This window comes from Mobula birostris, chromosome 3 (genome assembly GCF_030028105.1).
Source record: "Mobula birostris isolate sMobBir1 chromosome 3, sMobBir1.hap1, whole genome shotgun sequence".
Taxonomy (NCBI): Eukaryota; Metazoa; Chordata; class Chondrichthyes; order Myliobatiformes; family Myliobatidae; genus Mobula; species Mobula birostris.
The window spans coordinates 171429796-171455910 of record NC_092372.1 but is presented as its reverse complement, the minus strand read 5'-3'; the positions used below and the strand labels follow the sequence as shown (position 1 = coordinate 171455910).

General features: G+C 40.3%; 1 protein-coding gene across 3 annotated transcripts in view; it reads right to left on the bottom strand.

The window, feature by feature from the left end:
* Positions 1 to 26115, bottom strand: part of ctnnal1 (catenin (cadherin-associated protein), alpha-like 1) — a 325158-nt gene that overhangs the window by 13660 nt on the left and 285383 nt on the right. For all 3 annotated transcript variants that reach the window (XM_072253686.1, XM_072253683.1, XM_072253684.1), the window contains 7 exons: positions 21390 to 21476; positions 20472 to 20630; positions 16143 to 16235; positions 15174 to 15324; positions 4000 to 4037; positions 2304 to 2354; positions 1870 to 2024 (listed from right to left, as the gene is read on the bottom strand). In XM_072253686.1, coding sequence (XP_072109787.1) covers positions 1870 to 2024; positions 2304 to 2354; positions 4000 to 4037; positions 15174 to 15324; positions 16143 to 16235; positions 20472 to 20630; positions 21390 to 21476 — 734 coding nt within the window. The remainder of the gene's footprint in view (positions 1 to 1869; positions 2025 to 2303; positions 2355 to 3999; positions 4038 to 15173; positions 15325 to 16142; positions 16236 to 20471; positions 20631 to 21389; positions 21477 to 26115) is intronic.

Genomic DNA, 26115 nt, shown 5'->3' with positions numbered 1-26115 from the left:
AAGAGATAGAGGAGAACTTGGAATTAAATAAAATATTGGCACAACATCATGGGCTGAAGGGCCTGTGCTGATCCGTATTCTATGTTCTTAGTTCAGCATTCAGTGATCCCCGCCAAGCTGATCGCCAAACTTTGCCAGCTTGGTATCAGCTCATTCCTCTGCAATTGGACCTTGGACTTTCTGACTAACAGACCCCAATCAGTTAAATTAGACAACCTCTTTTCCTCCATTCCTCATCCTGAATACCGGCGTGCCTCAAGGCTGTGTGCTGAGCCCTCTTCTGTACTCCCTTTTCACCTATGACTGCGTTCCTGTACATGGTTCTAACTCCATAATCAGGTTCGCAGACGACACCACGGTGGTTGGCCTGATCAGGGGGGGATAACGGGACGACCTACAGGGATGAGGTCCAGCACCTGGCCGCGTGGTGTGCCGACAACAACCTGGCCCTTAACACCCAGAAGACCAAGGAGATTATTGTGGACTTCTGGTATGCTAGGAGCCACACTCACGTCCCCATCTACATCAATGAAGCTGTAGTGGAGCGCGTATCAAGCTTCAAATTCCTGGGTGTCCACATTTCTGAGGATCTCACTTGGTCCCTGAACTCCTCTATCCTGATCAAAAAGGCGCAACAGCACCTTTATTTACTGTGGAGCATGACGAAAGCTCACCTCTGTCCCAGGATACTGACGGACTTTTACCGCTGTACCATTGAGAGCTTACTCACCAACTGTATCTCAGTGTGGTATGGCAATTGTCCCGTATCGGACCGCAAAGCACTCCAGCAGGTGGTGAAAACTGCTCAGCGGATTATCGGCACCCAATTGCCCACCATTGAGAACATCTACCATAAACGCTGCCTGGGCAGGGCAAAAAGCATTATCAAGGATGCATCTCACCCTAACCATGGACTTTTCACTCTCCTCCCATCCGGTAGGCGCTACAGGAGCCTCCGCTCCCGCACCAGCAGGCTCAGGAAGAGCTTCTTTCCTGAGGCTGTGACCCTGCTGAACCTCACATCACGGCGCTAAGCAGTACTGCATCCATATTGGACTGTCTCAGTATTTTTATATTTGTGTGCTGTAGCATTTACTTTTTATTCACAGTTATTTTGTAAATAATACCATTCTTTTGCACTTCTGGTCAAATGCTAATTGCATTTCATTGGCTTTCTATCTGTACTCGGCACTATGACAATAAAGTTGAATCTAATCTAATCTAATTAAGAAATTCATCTATAATTAATGCAAAAAGTGTAACGAGATTGATTCTATTGCATGTTCAGAAATGAAAAAGGATTGGGATGCTACACCAACTAGATTCTAGGAAAATCACAAACTGTCCACCGCTGAATGCATGGGTAAGCAAAATCACTAAACAGGTGTTAGACACTATTATGCTTGAGTAGGTGAATAGACAAGAAATGCTAACGTAGTCCAGAGTCCACTCTGTTCTTGACAATTGCTAAGAGATGCAAAATGTAGACAACAGATCAAACTCCCGAAATGGGAACTGCCAGAGACATGGCACTAGTAGACAGCAGTGACTGGATAACCACAGAAGTACCGCCGGAAATTACATTTCTTCATTAAAATAAAGTCAGGCACTGCAGTTTCCCAACCACTCTTTCCTTCAGCCACATTCCATTTTAGGGTTTTCCTGATTCCATATAACTTGGTTTTATGACTGATCTTCAGTCAGAATCAGATTCAGGTTTACTATGCTGAGATGGTAGACAAAATTTTTATCTTATATTTTCACTAAAGTCATTCAGGAATGCATCAATAATCTCCTGCTAATTTCTTTTTACATTAAGTTAGAAGAAATTATTAAAAAATATATTTCCATGGGAGTTATCAAATTTACCTTGTGAAAAGATACATGGAATACGCCATACTGGACATACTCTGAGCCTGCCGAAGAATCTCATTTTCTTGGTCCTCCCATCTTTCTGTTTCTGCATCTACATCTGATGTGTGTAAACGCAGTTCCAACCCTAATTTTGCTATCTTTGCCTGCTCCTATAATTAAAACAAAAACATTTTTATTCCAGCTGTTGTTAAGCACAATACGTTTAATTCAATGCAGACAGAATAAACCAGCATGGTACATACCACCTACAAATTTCAACTGGCAGAGCTAACCCCCATTGTTCCTATATTGAATAGGTCTTGCCCACCTGCTGGTTCTCTAAAGGAGGCTGCCCATCCAGTCTCGCTCTCCTGCCCTTTGTCCACAGTCCTTCAAATGCCTACTTTACAATAAATGTTTACAAAGCAAAAACAAAGCATAATTCTTACCTCAGCATCTAGTTTGACTGCTTTAACTACCTTCAGATTTGCCGTGTGCTTCTGTTTCAAACAAAGAAAATATAAAGTATTAAGAGTTACTTTTTCATACAACATTCTATTACAAGAAAGGGCAAATGATGGCCAGGAAGGCATTAATTGGTTTAAATACAAGAGCTTAAACTTAAGCAACACCATAACACACAAGATCTATTCAATATGCAAAATTCAAAGCCTGTGAACAATAGCAAGTGTGCTTGAGGCACAAGCAAATCAAGTATTATGGAGAAGTGTAAGTTTAGGACGCAATCAGCAAACCAGGCTCAAATTCCAATAGCTTCCATTAGGCTTTTCCTTCAAATTCCTAACGAATTTCATCTGTGTGCAAGTAAATAAATCTCCCCCAAGAACAGTACAATATGACAGCATTTCAGAATGTCATTTTTATTTTAAATATTGTTTATATAAAATAAATTCTTTAAAAAGTATGTTGAGTAGTGAGTCAGTGTATTAGCTGAAGCAGCTTGATTACAAATTATGCAGCTTTTTAAAGTTGATTTTGAGCCACCGAAAGTGAACTGAAAAAATATTGACCCATCTCCTAGCATGAATGGTGCTCAGCTGGTTCCTGAGTAAATTTGTTTGTTTCAATAAATATAAAAGATTTCAATTGGTGATTAATTCCATCAAGGTATAGGTCTGGTTTCTTTGCAGTGCATTGTTTTTAAACCAACATACAAATGAATGCAAAAATTGAAAATATATTGGATACAATTCATGCTTGACAATTATCATTGTGTGGTTTGGATGATTTTGAATAAATTACGTTGGGAGAAAAAGTGCAAGAGCCGTGGCAAAAATCTAAGCAGGCAAGCCTGGAATTATGACATTTATAATCTCATTTTATTGGCATCAAATCTTATTGTGGTGTGGAAGCATTTTACCTAATATTAGCTAATCTTCCACAGCACTATTATTTGGAGCTAGCTGCCAACTTATCCTATCCCCTTAGGGGCACTGCCTAATAATGTCCTTTGCAGAAAAAAACTTCAATAGCCTCCAAGCAGTCTCAGGCACTAATGACAGTTGTTGGAAGCTTCTCCAGATGGTGATTAGGAATCTTACTACTTTATCTCAAAGCAGAATCAGCAGGGTCACTTTGGATTGCGAGACAATTTCATTTCTTTATCTTTCAGAGTTGTTGAATTTTATGCTATTTGATCTGTAACAAATTTGAGATATGTCTGTTGTAAATAACTATCGGTTTTATTTGGACTTTCCTGAGAATGGCACTATAATATTATAGTCTTAAAGAAATCTGTCTTCTTTAAACCTGGTAACCTTTGTGATTTTCAATGATCTCCACACTTCAGTGATCAGCTACTAATTTGGATCACAACTTTTCACATATTTCACAGATAAGAACAAACATTTTAATTCATTCAAAAAGTCTTGGTTTCAGAATCTACCTTTAACTGCAAGACAAGATGACAAACTTCTTTTTTGGTGGGGGGGGGACAGAAGAGGGAATAAGTCCAAAGTTTGACAAATATATGGGCAATTTTGCCTATTACACAACCACTGATTTGCAATCATCTATTTCATATTGTTGTGCAGTCAATTCTGTTGTACCCAATTCTGTGTGATGCCTAAAAATGAGTTTTAAGTTTAAACTTTATATTAACTTTAAGTTGCATTACAAACTCACCCCTGGTCTAGGTAGTGAAAGGTATGCACGCTTCTCTCCTGGGGAAACAGATGCAAATAAAGCAATGTGAATGAAACAAAATAAGCGGGAAAACGGCAGCAAAATTTCCTGTTGTTCCTTTGAATTCTTAACTTTTAAGATCTTTCAAGTACTAATTAATTATAAAACCCTCTATTGCAACAAAAACAGTGCTACCTAATAATTATATTTAGCGTGGAGGTTTAATTTTGCTAAAGATTCTCTCAAAAATGTTTAATCATCATAATCAGGATATATTTCTTTAAATTTAATGTGGTTTTGGTTTTAATCATAAAAATATATTCCATTTTTATTAATGTGTTCTGGTCAAGTGTCATCCATCTTCTCAAAAATGTCTTGACTTCACATTACCACAGCACAATTTTACTTCTGTTGCTCTTAGTTCTTTCTCTCTATGCCAAAGGCAAATCTTCTTGAAACCATGTTTCAATGACATCGAATGAATTCTCATCATATCTGGAATTCCTTTCTCTATGTTAACATGCACACGCACTTATATCTTCTAGCAGTGTTAAAATCGGACAGGGCAAGTTTTCAATAATTGTGGTAGAAAATTCAAGGGCGGCATCCCAGGGCACACCTTCAAACACAAACAAGTCTTACAGAACATCTTAAGTATTAACATTCACAGCACTGGGCAGACCAAAGGTTGGATGCATGTGACTAAATCTGCATCTGCCCAAACTGGACTCCTAAACATCAATTAGCATGCTAAAAATACAGCACAATTACCTCAGTCAGAATTGAAACAGCTCAGAAGTAGCTGCTGTTCTTTCATTCATATTATTTTCTTTTGATACAGTACTGCCACTGTGTACTTAACGTCACTTGTTAAACCAGGCACAGTGATGATACAAAGCATTTCAAAAACACTTCCCTTGCCCAACTCATTTTGTCTCCTGTGCAGCTGCACTGCAGAGTATAATTTGTACAGACAACAGTGGGTCTACTTCTTGGAAAGAAATTGTTTTGCTGACAGAAAAAAAACAGATTTCAAAACAAACCATAATTATTTATAATAAATTATGATAATTTATTATCAAAATTCAGAAAACTGCTTTTTAATTAGATTCTTCTATAATTTCATACAATGTATTAACAAAAATATACAAAATTTTAAATACTTCTAGTACAGACCACTCCTTGCACCTTAATCTTTGGTAAATGTCACTCTTAAAGGAAGCAACTTAAGTTAACTTGTTGAAAAACTGGTTATTTGACCTTGGCCAAATAAATAAATATAAAACTATGTAATCTTTAAGAGTATTTGCAGTTTCGGGAAAGTTGAGTATGATGTAAACATGACTCCAGAAGCAAATGTAAACTCCATAACGCAGGCTAATAACTTTTTAAAAATATTTAGTCATATCGTTTTGCAATCCCATTCTAGTATATTTGCTGAAACAGTATTTTAGGTAAATTGTAAGTGATGGTCTACATGGCCCATAGCTTGGTAGATTATGATAAATAGTGTTTTGAGTTGTCAGCACAATTTCAAGTGAACCCATTATTCTACAATATCTGTTTGAAGCAAATATTTTGTTAAGATGATGTGCAGTTGACAACCTTGAGTGAATAGCTGCATTTCAGCAATTTTAAAGTTGATGGAGTTATTTACATGTACACACTTACTGGCGTCAGATTTGTGGTTCAATTTTAATCTTAAAGAGCCAATGGGGAATGAATTCTTTATTATCATGAAATATGTTAAAACAAAAAATGAGTCCAGGGTGTGAAATAAGCAGTTAAAGCGTTTTTTTCTTTTTAAAAAAAAACAGCACCTGCACTTTACAAGAACCTGGTCTGGAAATTAAGTTCAAATTTAATTATCATTCAACCACACATGAATACCCATGAATACAGCCAAACGAAACAGTGTTACTCTGAGGTCAAAGTCCAAAACACAGTACCAACTGTCACACACAGCACAAGGTACATATGGAACATATAAGATAGTAAGCACATGTAAGGTAGCCGTAAAATATAGTAACACATAAAAAACATAGTCCAAGTCCTTGAGTCCGTGAATGTTGCAGCAGTCTGCAGTCTGCTTGCCTTCTGCCAAGTAAACACTGGCAGGCAGCATCGTGCCCAGCCCACTCTGGTGGTGTGCCTGAATCCGATGCCACCCCTGGGCAGCTGCAAACATTCAACGACATGGCTTAAGGCCTAGTTCTTGCTACAACCAAGGCAACTCAGCTCCCCCGTCATTCGCCAATAAACCAAAGAATTGGACTTGCAGCATTCCACACCACCAATGTCCAACAGGGTGTTGCAATTGTATGAAAAGCAACTAAGATGATCACTCACTGTTAGACTGCACACCTCCTTTATGCACTGATGCCTGTCTGTCGCAGTCAGCGTCACTACTCATCGTCCAAATCCTTCCGTTTCTCCACCAACTCATTGATGAGGTAATCCTGCACTATGTTAAGTTCTTAATGTCCAGCAGGGTCTTTAATAGGCATCCATTAGTCTCATGAGACCATGGATTTGCACCTTGGAAGATTTCCAGGGTGCAGGCCTGGGCAAGGTTGTATGGAAGACCAGCAGTTGCCCATGCTGCAAGTCTCCCCTCTCCACGCCACCGATGTTGTCCAAGGGAAGGGCATTAGGACCCATACAGCTTGGCACTGGTGTCGTCGCAGAGCAATGTGTGGTTAAGTGCCTTGCTCAAGGACACACACGCTGCCTCACTAGCGACCTTCAAATCACTAGATGAACGCCTTAACCACTTGGCTACGCGCCAACACAGGGTCTTGTGCTTGTAAAAAAATACACCTTTGGTTGGCCTCGTAGAAACCACTGCATCCAAGCACGTCATCTTTCTGAAATTATGCTGCATACACAATGGATCTACTTGTCACACAAGTGGAATATATGTTATTTCCAATGAATTAACTCATTCTATGACAGAATTGGCGAGGAAAGGGGGGAGGGTCATTGAACATCAGTAAATGTCATGTCAACCACTTTTCAAGTAGACTCAAAGTAGTAGTCTCACAGTTTCTTTAATAATACAATATCCCTCCAATATCCACTGTTGAGGTCTCTAAGCCACCAACTATGAGAAGGCCTTTGTGGGTAGGATTAAGGTGGTCAGGAATCTAATAACTTCTGCTAAGGATTATTAGCAGTCTCGAGAAATGGAGAGATCTTGGGGTCCGTGTCTATAGATCCCTCAAAGTTACCATGCAAGTTGATAGGATATTTAAGAAGGTGTACAGTGTGTTGGCCTTCATTAGTCAAGGGACTGAGTTCAAGAACTACACGGTAATGTTGCAGTTCCATTGAACTATGATTAATCTACACTTGAAGTGTTGTATTCATTTCTGGTCACCCCATTATAGGAAGGGTGTGGAATCTTAAAAGAGGGTGCAGAGGTGATTCACAAGGATGCTGCCTGTATTAGAGAGCATGTCTATGAGGAAAGTTTGAGTGAGCTACGGAGTGAGCTTTTCTCTTTGGAGCAAAGAAAGTCGAGAGGTGATGGTAAGAGGCATAAATAGAGTGGATAGCCTGCACTGTTTCCTCAGAGTGGCTAATACACACGCACATAATTTCAAAGTGATTTGAGGACGGTAGCGGGGAGTCAAAGGTCTTTCTTTTTAAAACAGTGTGTGGAATGCATTGCCGGGGTGATGGTAGAGGCAGGTACATTAGGGACATTCCAGAGACTCTTTGGCACTTAGAAGAAAGGAAAATGGCTATTGTGGGGAAAGGGTTAGATTGATCTTTGAATAGTTATAAAAGTTAGCACAACATCATGGACTGAAGGGCCTGTACCCTTTTATGTAATTAGTCAGGAAAATATGATGGAAGGATACATACAAGTATATATTAGTAATAACTTATGTTCGAATGATGAGAATTAGAATTAATCTGTCAAATAAGGTATGTTATAGTAGAGAAATACATCTGAATGCAGTTGTAGGACACTATTTGATAATGAATTAATTGTGTCGAGGAGGACTGTTCTGCGTTCTTCAGTTTTCCATCGTGAAGTGGGTCCTAGACACAGCACAGATGGGGGTAAAAATGGGCTTCAAAGATAGTAGTAATTGGGGTACAGATGGATTCTAGATAAAGCACAGATTGATCTACAAACTGGTTCTAGAGATAGCACTGACTGGGTTATCCTGACCCAGATCTGGGCCATACCCTCCAAATATCCCGACCTGCCTCCCGGTTGTTTTTTTTTTGCACTACCTTACTTCCCTATTTTCTATTTATGATTTATAATTTAAATTTTTAATATTTACTAATTTTAACTACTTTTAATATTTTTAATATTTAATATTTGTAATCCAGGGAGTGTGAAGCGCAGAATCAAATATCGCTGTGATGATTGTACGTTCTAGTACCGATTGTTTGGCGACAATAAAGTATAAAGTATACGCAAACACAAGGAATTCTGCAGATGCTGGAAATTCAAGCAACACACATCAAAGTTACTCGTGAACACAGCAGGCCAGGCAGCATCTCTAGGAAGAGAGATGTATCTCTTCCTAGAGATGCTGCCTGGCCTGCTGCGTTCACCAGCAACTTTGATGTGTGTTGCAAGTATAAAGTATAAATAGGTTTCAGACATTGTTGAAATGTGGTACAGATTGTTTCCAGAGATCGTGGTGATCAAGGTACAAATGAGTTACAGATGAATTCCAGTGGTAGTAATGATTGGAGTATGTCAGGCATGGATGTAAGACTGGTTTGGATTGAAATGGAAGAGGCCTCTTGAATATCTTACATCCCTCAAAATGTTTTAGCAGGACTCCTGATTAAGCGCTGTTATGACACCAGTAGATGGCGATGTTGCACCATGAAGAATTTGCTGCGGCACCATTCTTAATTCTGAATCTTATCCCTATTTTGCTCATAACAAGTCACTTGAAAATACCACAAGAGAATGTGCCATGGATTATATTATTATTATATAGAACTGAAATGCTCAAGATAACATACAATTCCAGGGTTCTTTAAATTAATGTGTCAAACGTTGGATTTACATTTGAATTAATTAATTACCAAATAGTAAACTCAGATTGATAATTATTGCTTAGAAGATAAAGCTTCTCTTGTTAGTGTTTATTAACATACAATATAAGCAACTATCTTAAGCACTAATGGGTGCTACATTTCTGACTCACAGCACCAATGTACTTCAGTGCGAATGTTCACTCACCTCAAGCTCTGCTCTTACTACAGTTAGCGTTTTTTACCTTTAAAATATGTATATCTGCAGAAATTAATTGCAACATTCAGATACTGAGTTACATGAAAATGCATAATGTGATATTTCCTTAAGTAGAATAACTACTCTAAGGAGGAGAGAAAATCACTTTGCCAGATTGGGGCATGAAGGGAATTTAATCTGCAGTTTTCTTATCATCTTGCAAATATCAAAGTTGGATCGTATAAGATATTCTGTGGGAGCCGTGCCATACTGCATTGTATTATTAAGGTACCAATACGCTCAAGAAAAGAGTAGACTTAGGTAGTCACATAAATTTCAGAAGATTTTGATGCTGTCCTTGAAGGGTAGAACACTTGTCAGGGCTGAACAGAGATGACCAGCAGTATCCCATTACTACTACACAGAACAAACCAATCATTATATTCATAGCCAAAGGAAGAAGAAGAAGAGAGTTGAGATTAGTGGATGAAACTCAACTTGGTATGTGCCAACTACAAGAAGAACTAAATTTAGTACTGGGCTTCACAATATGCAGGAAAAGAATGTAGTCATTTCCTATGAAATGGAATGAAGCTGGTTTCAGGCTGTTGCCTTAGAGAAAACTTAGTCCCTCAAGCCAATATAATGTTCTGTGCACTTGTAGTGCAGATTAGACCTGGCAGATCAAAAATAAAGATCTGGAAGCCTTAATACTCTATTTTTTCAACTTTCAGAAAAGATGTTAATCTTCTCAATAACTCTTGCAGGAACGACCTTTTAAAATATAAATGTCAGGTTAGTGGGGTAGAGCGGCTGGTTGTTGATTATTCTAAATATCTTTGGCTCCCCTGTAAGAAACTGGTGGTACCAATTCAAAATTTGCAGAATAAAAGCTTAATAGGTGTATTATATGAACCAAGGCCCCCTGAAACAGTTGATCATCTGTCACATAGTATAGAGGTTATGCTTTTACAATATCCAATGTGGCCATTACAGGGTAAATGCCAAGATGTTTTCACCAGTCGGAGAGTTTCAAATGAGGAGCCAGAGTTTTAAGTAAGACTGTAAATCTCAGGTATGGAATTAGGATATTTGGCCCATCAAGTCTGCTCTGCTATTCAATCATGGTAGATTTATTTTCTCTGTCAACCCCATTCACCTGCCTTCCCCCCATAACCTCCACTTTAAGTATACTTAATGGTGGCATGGTGCAAAGACAATAACCTATCCCTCAACGTCAGCAAGACGAAGGAATTGGTTGTTGACCTCAGAAGGAGTAGCGGACCGCATGACCCAATTTACAAGTGGAACAGGTCAAAAACTTTAAGTTCCTCAGGGTCAATATCACAAATGACCTGACTTGGACCAACCAAGCAGAGTCCACTGCCGAGAAGGCCCACCAGCTCCTTTACTTCCTGGGAAAACTAAAGAAATTTGGCCTGTCCCCTAAAACCCTCACTAATTTTTATAGATACACCGTAGAAAGCATTCTTCTAGGGTGCATCACAACCTGGCATGGAAGTTGTCCTGTCCAAGACCAGAAGAAGCTGCAGAAGATCTTGAACACGGTGCAGCACATCACACAAACCAATCTTCCATCCTTGAACTCATTTTACACCACATGCTGTCGGAGCAGTGCTGCCAGGATAATCAAGGACACGATCCACCCAGCCAACACACTTTTCGTCCCTCTTCCCTCCGGTAGAAGGCTCAGGAGCTTGAAGACTCGTACAGCTTCTTTCCAACTGTGATAAGACTGCTGAACAGATACCGACCCTGATCTGGGCCGTACCCTCCAAATATCCGGACCTGCCTCTTGGTTTATTTGCACTACCTTACTTCCCATTTTCTATTTATGATTTATCATTTAAATTTTTAATATTTACTATCAATTTGTACTCCAGGAAGTGTGAAGCGCAGAATCAAATATCGCTGTGATGATTGTACGTTCTAGTATCAATTGTTTGGCGGCAATAAAGTATAAAAGTACCTAATGTCTTGGCCTCCACTGCCATCAGTGGCAATGAATTCCACAGATTTACCACTCCCTAGCTAATGAAATTGCTCCTCATCTATGTTCTAAAGCAGGGGTTCCCAACATGGGGTCTGCGGGCCCCTTGTGTAATGGTATTGATCCATGGCATAAAAACGTTTGCGAACCCCTGTTCTAAAGGGTCACCAATCTATTCTGAAGCTGTGCTCTCCAGTCCTAGACTCTCTCACTATCATAAACATCTACTCCATGACCACTCCATCCAGCCTTTCAATATTCAGTGGTTTCAAGGAGATCCCCCCTCATTTTTCCAAACTCCAGTGAGTACAGGTCCAGAGCCATCAAACACTTCGAATGTTAACCTTTCCATTCTGGGATCATTCCAGTAAACTTCCTCTGGACCAAACCCAATGCCAGCACACTCTTGTTTAGATATGGGAGCCCAAACCCACTCACAATACTCTGAGCAAGCCTTATGAAACCTCAGCACTGCGTTCTAGCTTTTATATTCTAGTCTTCTCGAAATGAACCAGAATCAGAAGCAGGTTTAATATCACTGGCACGTCATGAAATTTGTTGTTTAGTGGCAGCAGTACATTGCAGTACATAATAAATAAAATCCATAAATTACAATGAGAAATTTATTTTTAAAATTAGTGCAAAACAAGAGCAAAAAAATGAGGTAGTGTACAGGGTTCGTTTTCCGTTCAGTAATCTGATGGCAGAGGGGAAGAAGCTGTTCCTGAAACATTGAGTGTGTGTCTTCAGGCTCCTTGTTGGTAACAATGGGAACAGGGCATGTCCTGGGAGATTGGGATCTTTAATGATGGATGTGTTTTTGAGGTTTCACCATTTGAAGATGTCCTTGATAGCCGGGGAGGCTGGTGCCCATGATGGAGTTGCTGAGCTTGCAACTTTGTGCAGCTTTTTCTAGTCCTGTGAATCACTCCTCCATACCAGACAGCGATATAACCAGTTAGAATGCTCTACATGGTACATCCGTACATATTTGCAAGAGTCTTTTGTGTCATACCAAGTCTCCTCAACCTCCTGATGAAATAAAGCTGCTGCTGTGCCTTCTTTGTAATTTGTTGAGCCCAGGGTAGACCAAAGATGCTAACACCCAGGAACTTGAAACCGTTCACCCCTTCCACTGCGGATCCCTCGAGGAGGGCTGGTGTCTGTTCCCTCAATTTCCCCCTCCTGAAGTCCACAATTGATTCCTTGGTATTATTGCCATTGAGTGCAAGGTTGTTGTTATGATATCACTCAATCAGCTGATCTATCTCACTCCAGTATGCCTCCTCGTTACCATCTGAAATTCTGCCAACAATAGTTGAGTCACCGGCAAATTTACAGTTGCATTTCAGCCGTGCCTAGCCAAGGGTGTAGGGAAAATAGAGCCGTGGGCTAAGCACACATCCTTAAGTGTGCCAGTGTTGACTGACAGTGAGGAGGAGATGTTATTTCCAATCTGCACTTCCTGTGGTCTCCCAATGAGGAAGTGAAAGATCCAGTTGCCGACGGAGGCGCAGTGGCTCAGGTTCTGGAGTTTGTTGATTATTACTGAGGGTATGATTGTGTTGAACGCTGAGCTGTAATCAATAAAGAGCAACCTGACGTAGGTATTGCTGTTGTCCCGATGACCCAAGGTCGAGTGAAAAGCCAGTGAGATCACTTCCACTGTGGCCCTATTGTGGCAATAGGCAAATCGCAGTGGGTCCAGGTCCTTGCTTAGGCCACACTTGATTCTGACCATCACCAACCTCTCAAGGCACAGCAGATGTTAATGCCACTGGGCTGTAGCCACTGAGGAAGCTCATCCTGCTCTTCTTGAGCACTGGTAGTGTGGTAGACCGTTGCCCTTTTGAAGCAGGTCGGAACCTCTGACTACAGCAGTGACAGACTGAAGATGTCCTTGAACACTCCCGCTAGTTGGTTGGCACAGGTTTTCAGTGTCCTAATAGGCACACCAACACCGTCTGACATTTTCTGAGGGTTCACCCACTCAAAAGGCTTTTGGCATCGGCCTCCTAGACAGATCTGCTGCATGGATTTGCACCAGTATAATTTTATTCTCCCTTTCAAAGCATGCAGAAATAGTGTTGAGCTCATCTAGGAACGAAACATCACAGTCAATCATGATGGCAAGTTTTCTGTCTCTAATTTCAAAAAGAATTTTTTTTTCACTCTTGGAATGCCCTTTGTAGGTCATACCTGGACGTTGTATAGTTCTGGATCACCAGCCTTGAATGCCACACATCTAACCCTCAGCAGATTATGAATCTCCTGGTTCATGCACAGCTTTTGGCATAGGTATGTCCAGTATGTTCCCAAAGGCACACAGGTCTTGATGAAGTCAGTGACAAACGTGGCATATTTGATCAGCTTCGAAGAATTCCTGAATACTGCCAGTTTACTGACTCAAAGCAGCCCTGCACGTGCTCCTTTGCTTCCCTTGACCATATCTTCTTGGTCCTCAAAACTGGTGCTGCGAGCGTTAGTCTCTGCCTATACGCCAAGAGTACACGTACAGCCAGGTGATCAGATTTTCCAAAGGCAGGCATGGGATAGCATGATCAGCATTTTTGAAGGTGATGTAACAGTGGTCAAGTGTGTTGGCTCCTCTGGTTCCACAGGTGATATGTTGGTGGTGGTTGTTCAGAGACTTCTTCAAGCTGACCTGGTTGAAATCTCCCACAATGACAGGGAAGGCATCATAATGCACTGAATGAATGCTAACATTACACTTGCCTTCCTTACCAAGAACTCAACCTATAAGTTCACCTTTAGAGAATCCCGGACTAGGAATCCCAAGTCTTTTTGCACTTCCAAATTCACAATTCAGGCAATCTTCTATCCATGTAATATCTTTCCTGAAATACCATGGGCTCTTATCTTGTCTAGCAGCTTCATGTGTAGCTTATTATCAAAGACCTTCTGAAAATCCAAGTAAACAACGTCCACTGATTCTCCTTCGCCTTTCCTGCATGTTACTTCCTCAGAGAATTCTATTAATTTGTAAGGCAAGATTTTCCCTTGGGGAAACCATGCTGCCTTTGGCCAATTTTATTATGTGCCTCCAAGTACCCAAAACCTCATCCTTAATAATGGACTCATTAATAATAATAATCTTACCAACTACTGAAGTCAGGCTAACCAGCCTATAATTTCCTGTTTTTTGCCTCCCTCCCTTCTTAAAGACTGGTCAATTAAGATCAAGTTATCAGGCACTGGTCACTTAAAACCACGCTACACAGAAATTTAATCTCGTTCGGGGAACTAGACATCTGGAATTCTCTGTCTCAGAGATATGCAGAGGCTGAATTATCAGAAGCATTTAAAGTGAACGTAAACACGTATTTAGTATAATTAGGGGATTGACAACTATGGGGATTTGGCACAGAGAGAATGGAGACCTGAGGTAGATCAGCCATGAACACAAAAATGGCGGACAACCTTAAAGGACTGGGTGGTCAACTCCTCCTACCTTCTAGCATTTTGTACAATGTTTTCATAAGTAGCTATGCTAAGTTTAGCCAGATGTTGTGTTCATTATTTAAAATTCATATACCTTTTTTCAAAATTATGCAGAATGGTATAAAAATCTGTGCTTTGAATAATATAAAAATTAATATAAAAAGTTAGGCCTTTCTCAACCTCAGCATCCAAGCTTATTACCCTCAATTCATTGACACTAACTTTTAACACAATTTTCAGACTACCTCAGCATCAAATTAGGGTAACAATTTTGTCTATTGTTATGCCTTGCAAATAGATAACCAATGAATGCCACATTTACATTCAAAACTTTACAGTCAATATTTGTAACAGTCATAATGTACTACTTTTTTTTAAATATTGCAATTCTTTAGAATTCATTAGATTTTCCTCAGAATCCACATTGCACACGAGCTAAATGACAATTCAATTTCAATACAAAGAACACTTAAACCTCAGACTATTCACCTCTTCGGCCTTCAAACACATCATTAATTTCTTTCAGCAGGATGGACATATCATTCAGTTGTGACTCCCAGGCCTCACAAAAGACTTCTAGATTCTCCTTGGCAATCTTACTAGAAGGGTGAAGAGCCAAGGTCTGTGCAGCTGAAATGATCTGAGAACAAAACAGAATAATTTACCTGACAGTACAAAGGAAAATTAAATTGAACAGGTATTATTAAAGATGTAAGGACAGTAAGCCTTGGAACTGTGTGCATCCTGCATTCAGAGAGTAAATAAAAATGTTTAGATCTGGATTTTAGCTGTGGACTGAACTTAGAGGATACCTTTGAGTGGCAATCATAAGAAAATTATATCCTTGTTCTGCATAACATTAAACCAACCAACATAGATAGTAAGATCTGGATTTAAGCTGTGGACTGAATTTAGAGGACACCTTTGCGTGGCAATCATAAGAAACTTGTTGTTTAGCATAAAATTAAAGCAATCACCAACATAGATAATCAGATGGTCACAATTTAGAATCATGAAGCAGTGCTGCCTTGCTTCACCACAAAAGGCTATAGTTCCACTGACTTAATAACTCAAGTCTCATCCTGTGAGGACTTGTTAAACAAAATTTAACCATTTCCTCATTCAAGGAAAAGTTTGGTCCCATTCGTAGTTTTTTTTTTGTCATATTTGTATCTTCTAACCATTCACTGAGAATCATTGTGAATAAAAGTTGGGAAATAACTCCCTGTTCACCCACCCCATTTGTCTGGTGCATGGAATATGGTGTATGAAAACTAAATGGGAAGGCTAAAATGCACATTCTTAAAAAAAATTGAGGTTCAAAATTATGAACTAAAAGAAGCTCTTGACTAATCAAAACAGATGTAAACCCATGTTCCCAAACTAAGTATCATGCACACTACCCAAACTTACTACAAACCATCCTTGGAAACTGATAAACAGAAAATAACTCCATACCTGTGGACCAATGACTTGAAACGTTTCTTCTGCATGTAAACAAGTAATTTCCAAGGGTTCATTTCCTGAAATGTGTCGCAGCAATTGAGAAGTCTGCATGGAGGAGGTGGTGGAAGAAAGTACAACAGCAAATTAATTCATATCTGATCTCTTCACGGTGTAACAAAATTCAGCTTAGATTCCAGTTAGCCACAACTGTAATAAAATGCATGCTCTGCTAGGGTTTCATTCATTAAAAATACTAGCTAGACATCATTGACCCTTGGACTCTTTCCCTATACTACATAAATATTACAAATATAATGCAGAAAAGTATTATATCACTGAGATGGCATGTTAGAATTCATAATTTCAAATCCTATACTGGCATGTTGTTTAAGTGCAGTTAATAAGTGGTGTATTTATTGGCTGACACCAGAAACACACCCAGGTGACTTAAAACCCAATAAATTCATCATCGCCCATAAAAATAAACCACCACCCTTTTCGTGAATGGCCTGCACAACAGCCAGGAATAGTGCATTCTTAAAGCTCTCTGAAGTAAGCAAGCAAGCAGCTAAGCTGTAGACTTAATTGCTTTGGTCATTATGTGCATCCTTAAGAGTGGGGTACACATCCTGAAAACATTTTAATTTTAAAAAGGTATATGTTCAACAGCAACTCTTCTGCTCTTGGGACCCTGCTGCTTTGTACTTAGTGAATTATGTCAAAAACACATTTGACGTTCAAGACTTGCAATGTTGCCTAGCTACACCTAATCTTCTAATACTTTCCCTCCTGCAGTGCTTAAGACATTGCTCTCTGTCTCTTAATCAAAGACTGACTCATTTTTCTGTCCAACGCAGACTCCCTCTTAGTCTAATTTGTGTACTCTGTAGACGTGGATTATAGAGTAACCGATAAATTGACAGGATCCAGCTACAGTAATTTATATGCATTTGAGAAATAAACAGCATAAGAGCAAGGAGTACATGAACTACTGGTGGTGGGAAACAGAGATAGGTAATTATTAAAGCAATTAAATTTTGAGGCACCTGTGAAAGGGTGAATTCCAATGAGTCAACATTGACAGGAGGGAATGAAAGTAAAAAGGCCCTCTACACTAAAAGTGATGTTTTCCACATCCACTATTATAGGTACAGATGAAAAAGATATTCTGTCATGGAAGTATGGTAGGGTAAAACTGCCAATATTTGATATAAATGTAATCCATCCGACAGTGAACGCCCTTAATAAAGTGTCAGCACAGAAGATGACAGGACCAGGACAAATAGGGTTCACAATTTACCTAGTTCAGGTGATTGCTTTTGTCTTTCCTTCATAGCTGCCACTGAGAAAGGGTTTGGAGTATTGTCACCAATTCCTGCTGTACCACCTTCGGCTAAATGCACACCATCCGTTCACAGAGAAGCAAACTTTCTTAACTATGGAAAAGGATCTAGTGTTTTCCTGCTGTATATGAGTAATAAACTCTTCTCAGGCTTCCAACCGGGTACAGGTATTGACTATAACTGATGTTTTGATGACAAGCTCCACCATCTAGTCCGGTGGTATTTACACCCCTGTAGTCCATCCCTCCCGATTGGTTAGTCCTCATCCAAACAGGTTTCTGCTCTGCCACCTTGTTTACAATCAATTCCAGTTCTTACTTAGAGCGAGACTTTCGTCTTTGTTAAAATTCTTTTCCTCTAGTTTTATTTCAATAGCTTTCTTTACCAGGCAGTTACAAAAGGCATTAGTGCAAGAATGGCTACAAGGTGAAGGAAGTCAATCGGGCCCTTAAAAGATCCAATGGAAAAATCAGGAAACATAATGAATCAGGAAACCCATCTCTACCTCCTGTCTTCTCTATATCCCATGGTTTCTGGAAGGATCACCAGGATCCTGAAGAAATACTGGATCAATACCATTCACAGACCTGTAAGGAAGCTCAAATCACTGTTTATGCAGGTCAAAGATGACCTGGGACTCAGGTCGGTTAGTTTTTACAGGATTCCCTGTGAATGGGGAACAACGTATATCAGCCAGACAGGACACGTGGTGGAAACCCACATCAAGGAGCACGGGAGATGTAACCATTTACCCAGGGCAATCAGCGGTGGCAGAACTACGGTGCTGTGCCAATGGCTTTTGAGACTGCCAGGTGAAGGAAGCCATTGAAATAAAACCAGAGGAAAAGAATTTTAACAAGATGAAGGTCTTGCTCCAAGTAAGAACTGGAATACAATTTTAAACAAGGAAGGAGAGCAGAAACCTGATTGGATGAGGACTAACCAATCAGGAGGGATGGACGACAGGGGTATAAATACCACTGAATTAGATGTGTCCAGGCATCATCCCTGATGAAGATGGTGGAGTTTGTCATTGAAATGTCGGTTATAATCAATACCTGTACCTTGCTGGAAGCCTGAGAAGAGCTTATTTACTTAGATATGTTAATTTGGAAAAGACTTTCAACTGATATGATGATACAATAATGAATTAAAGAACATTTCATCTGTGCAGATAGCACCACACTCATCACTGAGAAGGCCAAGATGCTGGAAAGGTGGGTAGAGCATTTTGAATCGTTTAGATCAGACCATCCACTATAAATGAGGAAGCAATTGATCGTCTCGATCAAGTAGACATCAACCATGAGATGGACTCTTTTCCCCAAGAAGAGGAAATCAGGAAAGCAATAGGCCAGCTGTCAAGTGGCAAGGCTCCCTGAGCAGATGCTATACTAGCAGAGGTCTACAAAACAGGAGGTCCACTCATCACCAGCAAACTGACAGAGCTCTTCCAGTCCTTCTGGGAGAAGGGTCAGATTCTGTAGGAAATGGAAGATCATTCATTGTACACCTGTACAAGAGGAAGGGAAACCACCAAGCATGTCATAATCACAGAGGCATCACTTTGCTCTCAGTAGCTGGTAAAATCTTATCCAAAGTCCTGCTAGACAGGTTAAATGCACATTTGGACGAGGTCATCTCCCAAAAAGTCAGTGTGGCTTCAGGAAAGGAAGGGGAACTATCAACATGACCTTTGCTGTGAGACAACCCTAGGAAAAAATGCCAGGAGCAGAACTGACAGTTCTACACTACCTGTGTCGATCTTACCAAGGCCTTCAACACCTTCAGCCAAAGTGTCGAAGATCATGGCAAAATTTAGTTGCCCTGGCAGATTCATCACCATGGTCAGCCCATGATGGCGACTTTTCTGTTGCTTTCTCTGTCACAAATGGGGTCAAGCATTGCACGCCCTCTTCAGCGTGAACATTGCTGACTGATGATCCTGGAATCCACATCAAATACAGGATATGGATGTAAACTGTTCCACTTGCGCAGACTTCAAGCCATTACTAAGGTCAAAGGGATGGTGTTGAGAGACTTTCTATTCACTGACGACTGCACTCTGAGTCCATCATGCAGGACATCACTGACAAATTTTCCACTGCACGTGACAACGTCGGTCTCACCACCAGCACCAAGATGATGGAATAAGTTGTCCTTATTGATGGGTCAGCAGTGGAATAAATGAGCTGTTTCAAGTTGCTGGGTATCAACATCTCTGAAGATCTATCCTAGGCCTAATATACTGACACAATTGCAAAGAAGGCACGGGAGTGGCCATATTTAATTCGGAGTCGAGGAAAGTTGACATGTCACCAAAGACTCAGCACACTCCTACCGTGGGAGACATTCTAACTGGTTACATCACTACCTGATATGAGGGGACAACTGCACAGGATCATAAAAAGCTGCAGAGGGTTGTAACCTCAGCCAGCGCCACCATGGACATATTCAAATGCTGACACACACTCAATATCTTTTCTCCCTCTGCCTTCAGATTTCTGAACAGTTCATGAACCCATGAACACTACCTCACTAGTTTTGTTCTCTCTTTGCACTATGTTTACTTGTTCAATATATATTTCTTATTATAATTTATAGTATATTGTATTTTATGTATTGCACTGTAGAACAAATTTCACAATATTTGTCAGTGATAGTAAAACTGATTCTGACATTAACATGCTGTACTCACAAGGATCTCTGATATTTACACTTCATGGTTACAGCTGAAAATACCAATTCTCCGTATCCTGCAAGTGTTTGTTCACTCACTCCTTAAGACCAAATGCTAACATTAACAAACTTCCAGCCCTGATTTTAAAAAGCAGCATCAGTTTATTAGAAGAAATAAATCCATAAACTCTGATCATCTTGGAGACGATGTGGAATTTCTAGAAGCCACAAATCCCAATTCAGAGGCTAAGATCTACAATGCATTCCACAGATTCATTCCACGTGCAGTTTCAGAAAGCAAACGTATTTCAACCCCCACCTCACAGAGCTGTTCCTTTTGCTCAGACAGTTTGCTGGTACTTTCAGCCAGCACCTCCAAATTTCCTTCAACCCCAGAGGCCTTCAATTCTTTGAGGACAACGTGCTCTGTGTAACATTTCAGAAGCTCTCCTGCTGACTCCAAAGCTGTATTTTGAAGCTAAGGAAGAAAGCAAGAAGAATTATTGAACATGCAATTTAAAAATATCACATTGCACCAGTTGAACAAAAATAAAACTTAAATTATAAGCACAATGCCTGATGAACAGTCTCAGCTTGAAATGTCAACTGTTTATACCTCTCTGTAGATACTTCCTGACCTGGTGATTTCCTCCAGTATTTTGTGCGCGCTACTCTTATTTAAATTATATTTTTTGGATTGTCAACTAATTTTGAATAACCTTGATGGCTTACATTAGACTTCAAATTAATCCTTTCCGCAAACAACAGATAATCTTATCAAGACAATGCTCCAACTGTGATTTCTATGTTTGATAATACATTCACACACAATCAGACTCTCTACCATTAAATGCAAGCACTTATATTTATGAACAGGATCGACAGTGATAGTGGCACAAACAATGTTAAATTCCTGCATACAGCTCATTTAAAAAAATGAATTATACATTAAGTCTAGATGATTGGGAATTAATGCAATTTTCCTTACTCATATCTGTATGGTTAAAAGCATAATTTTAACTTCTAAATTCAAGAACTCCAACAGCACAGTACCCTTTAACTCTGGTTATCAAGCCTGGCCTCTGATCAGCTTCAGTAACATCAACAAACATTGCTAATGGTATTTTCAACCCCTATCATAAATTGTCTGAGATTACATCTTACACCCTGGATTTAGGAGCAGAGCTGATTACAGCTCCCATTGATTTTAGCTTTCTTAGAATTATTTATCACTTACCTCTCTCCTCAGTTCACTCATACACTGTCTTGTCTTAATAATGGCCAGCTCCATTTCTTCTGTAGCTTCTTTGGCTTTCAGACATTGCTGTTTCAAGAGAATAGAGCAGGATGAAAGACAGTCAAAACTAAACCACTCTTCTGTTTATAGTTTAAGGAATAACCTGAAAGCAATCTGAAAACAACTAATACTTTATCAAGTACTAGGTTCGACTATAATAAGGACTCTAAATTTCCACTTCATGTGCATTTTTTCTAAACGATATACAGACTCTTTGCTTAACTGATAACTTCTTTTCCTCAACACTTTGAATCCATAAGTATTTTACATAGCTTTCACACTTTAACTTCAAAATAAAGACTGCTCCAATCTACTGGAAAATCTTTTACAAAGCCTCAACCTATAAAAACAGGATTCATCATTTGGCATTCCATTTTCTTACATCCTAGCAACATTATCTTACATTGTTCTTGCTTACATGACGAATAAGGTATTTATTCATTAAACATAAAATCATCAAATTTTAGAATTCCTCTGCAAATCTTCCTTTATACATACATTTAGAATACTTACAATTATAATGCAATATTAAGCATCCTGGGATATTGATGTATCCAGAACATAACTGTATGACTCTGGAAGTTAAAGATGTATTTTCTTAAGTTTTCTGAAGAACCACCATCTTCAAAGGCCAAAATGCACCACTTACATCAATGGCATGCAGACGAATTTGGCACTTCCTTTCCTACGTATGAAGCACTGAGGCTCAGGAAAAGTACTATATTCATATAGTAGGAAGCATACATCAATTTTGCAAATAATCTAGTGTTGTTAATTTGTTACAGTTTACTATGTGGAGTAAAGAGGTCATTAGGACTTAAATTAGACTTTAGAACAACTCTGCCAAGCTGTTTGTGCCTAACACAGATCTTTATGATGACTTTTCAATTATCCAGGGGAAGACATTCCTGACCATTCGAGCTAATGTGAGAATTATAAAATACTTCTGCTTCATCACCATATCTATCCAATGTTTTGATTCCACAGAACACAAGAATGTATTGAAATTTAGCTTTTCACATAATCAAATTGCACCCTGCCCTCTCTCCATCATGTCTCCACTGATGGGATCATAAGTTCTTAAAATCAAAATAAATTTTACTAGACATTTACAATGATGTCTAGATAGTATTCTGGCATGCGTGGCAAGTGATTAAGATACTTAAACCCACTGATTCTTATACTTACTAGAATATATCAGATCAAGTCGAGATGCCAATTAAAGTTAATTGATTCCCCAGGTTCTTTCTGCCAGCCCTATAAGAATCCTCCCTATTAAGCCAATGAGCACAGTAACAACCTTGAAGACACAAAAAGCTTGCTCAGTTGACCTCTCGGAAACATATCTCACAGCCAGCTTCCTAAACTCTGTCACAGCTATTTGAATTTACTCCTTCTCATACCTTGAATGAAATGGAAATTGCTCTAGCTGTTGCCCCAAGAGTTCTTAATATTGATCGTAGAGCCATATTGGAAATTCATGAAGATAATGAATCTCAGAATTCATGTCAGGAGAGGGAAAACGAAAATGGACAGATGGTGCAGTGTACCCCTGTGGCCAAATAAGTAGATCAAGATATACTTTGGATTCTGCTGTGTGTGGGGGGGAGGGGGGCGGTTGCAGAGTGGAAGACTTACCAGGGGAAAGCCACAACATTTAGGTCTCTGGCACTGTCCAGCGCTGTGGCTCAGAACGGAAGAAGGGCGAAGAAGACAGCAGTAGTTAGAAGGGATTCAATAGCTAGGGGAATAGCAGGAGATTCTGTGGACATGAAAAGAGACTCTGGGAAAGTACGTGGCCTCCCAAGTGCCAGAGTCAGCGACATCTCATATCACATCCACAGCATTCTTAAGGGGTCGTGTGAGCAGTCAGGAGTTATGGTATGCATTGGTACCAACGAAAGTGCAATGAGAAGGATGAATCAGGATCAGGTTTAATGTCACCAGCATATGACGTGAAATTTGTTAACTTAGCAGCAGCAGTACAACGCAATACCTGACAGATATAGAGTGGAAAAATAAATGAATTACAGTAAATATATATAAAATAGCTAAATTAAAAATTGTAGTGCAAAAGCAGAAATAATACAAAATAGTTAATGTTCATGGGTTCAATATCCATTTAGAAATTGGATGGCGGAGGGGAGGAGGCTGTTTCTCGATAGTTGAGTATGTGTTTTCAAGCTTCTGTACCTCCTTCCTTACGGTAACAATGATAAGAGGAGAAGAGGGCAGGTCCTGGATGATGGGGATCTTTAATAATAGCTGCTGCCTTTCTGAGGCACCACTCTTTGAAGATGTTTTGGATACTATGGAGGCTAGTACCCAGGATGGGGTTGACTAATTTTACAACTTTCTCACGTATGTGAAGGCTGTAAGAATTAAAGTCAGTTCCATTTAATTCAAATTCAATGATCTGACAGTTGAATGTGTGACTGAAGTATTGGTGGAAGGGGCAGGGTTACAAAATGTGCATCATTGGGATCTCTTTTGTATGACTGTACAAAAAGGATGGGTTACACCTGAAATTTAGGGGGAACCAATTATCCTTGCAGGCAGATTGCTGGAGTTGTTGGGGTGGGTTTATACTACATCGATACAGTGATGGGAACCAGAGGGATAGGCTACAGGACGGAGTAGGTGTAAAAGTAAATGCAACATTTAGAGAGACTGTGGGGATGAATAAGCAGGGCATAAATGTTTTCAGTTGGATGGGATAAAATGTGCCTACTTCCAGAAGTATCTGGAACAAGGGTGATGAATATAGAGCATGGATCAGTACATTGGAACTATAACATTGTGGCCATTACCGAGACTTGCTTTTTACTAGGGCAGGAATGGCTACTGGAAGTTCCAGGGTTTAGATGTTTCAAAAGGGACAGAGAGGGAGGCAAAGTAGGTGGGGGAGTGGCATTGTTAATCAGTGGCACAGCTGCAGAAAGGAGGATGTAGTGAAAGGATGGTCTACTGAGTCAGTGTGGGTGGAGGTCAGAGGCAGGAAGGGAGCGATCTTTCCATTGGGAGTATTTTATAGATCCCCCAGTGGCAGCGAAGACTCCCGAGGAACAGATCAGAAAGTGGATCTCAGAAAGGTGCAAAAATAGCAGGGTTGTTGTCACGGGTAACTTCACCTTCCCTAATATGATTGGCACCTCCTTAGTGCAAAAGGTTTAGATGGAGCAGAATGTGTTAGGTTGTGTCCAGAAGGGATACCTGACCACCTTAAACCCGCACACCAAAGCCCTCTCACGGCTCCTTTTAGCTCTTTCTAGGATTAAGGTGGTCAGATATCCTTCTTAAGCTCTTTCCTGACCTTATAACTTTCACGAGCCTTGTCTGATCCTTGATTCCTAAATTATAAGTATGTGTCTTTCTTCCTCATGATCGGATGTTCCTCCTCTATTGTCAACCTTGGCTCCTTCAACCCACCATCCTGTCTTTGCCGTAATGGGACAAATCTACCCAGAGCTCAATGCATATGTTCCCTGCACATTTCCATTGTGCATTTCCTGGAGCGCATCTGTTTCCAACTCAAGCTTCCAAGCCCCTGTCTAATAGCATCATCACTTGCCCTCTCCCAATTACGTGGCCTTTCAACGGCATCAACAGAGCTTTACCAAGAGGGATTTCTCGCAGGTCAGCGGCGGTTATTTACAAAGGGAGTTTTGAGAGTGTTTGTCCATTGTATGTGGCCTATCAGCAGCTATAATCTGAGCACCAACCGTGAGTTAGGTAGCAGGGAAGGTTCGGGCATAAAGGGGAGACACTGCCTAGCTGAGTGGCCACCAAAGGAGTGGTCATCGACGGAGTGATCTGAGGCAGAGTGGTAGGGCTTTGCCTCATTTAGGTTTCAGCGAGGTAAGTGGGTGAGTGGACTTCGTCTTTTTTTTCTTTCCATTTTTTTTTAAGAGGAATAAAAAGCATATCTGTAGGGTTAGTACTTTGCTCTGGGTGTCAGATGTGGGAGTCCTGGGAATCTTCCAGTCTCCCAGATGGCCACCCTGCGCCAGGTAAACTGAGATGCAGCTCCTGAGAGAGTGTGTTAAAGATCTGGAGCTGTGGCTTGATGACCTACGGCTTATTAGGGAAAGTCAGCAGGAGATAGATAGGAGCTACAAGGAGATAGTCACCCTGGGGCTGCAGGAGTTAGATAAGTGGGTGACTGTCAGGGAAGGGAAGGGAAGAGCTCAGATAGTAGAGACCACCCCAGTGGCCATCCCCCTCAGTAATTGTTGTCTTGTTTTGGATGCTGTTGAGGGGGGTGACCTGACAGAGGATGACCACGGCAATTGGGTCTCTGGCACTGAGTCTGGTTCCATGGTGCAGAGGACGAGAAGAAGATGAGGAATGCGGAAGTCATGGGGGATTCCATAATGAGAGGAACAGACAGGAGGTTCTGCCAGCCTGATAGAGATACCCGCATGGTGTGTTACCTGCCAGGTGCCAGAGTACAGGATGTCTCAGATGGGTGAAGAGGATTCTGAAAGGAGAGGGTGAACAGTCAGAAGTCTTGGTACATGTTGGTACCAATGACATAGGTAGAAAAAGGGAGGAACTCCTGAAGAGAGAATTCAGGGAGTTGTGTAGCAAGCTGAAAAGTAGGACCTCCAGGGTAGTAATCTCGGGGTTGCTGCCGTGAGACTGGTATAAGGGGCAGGGCTTCGGG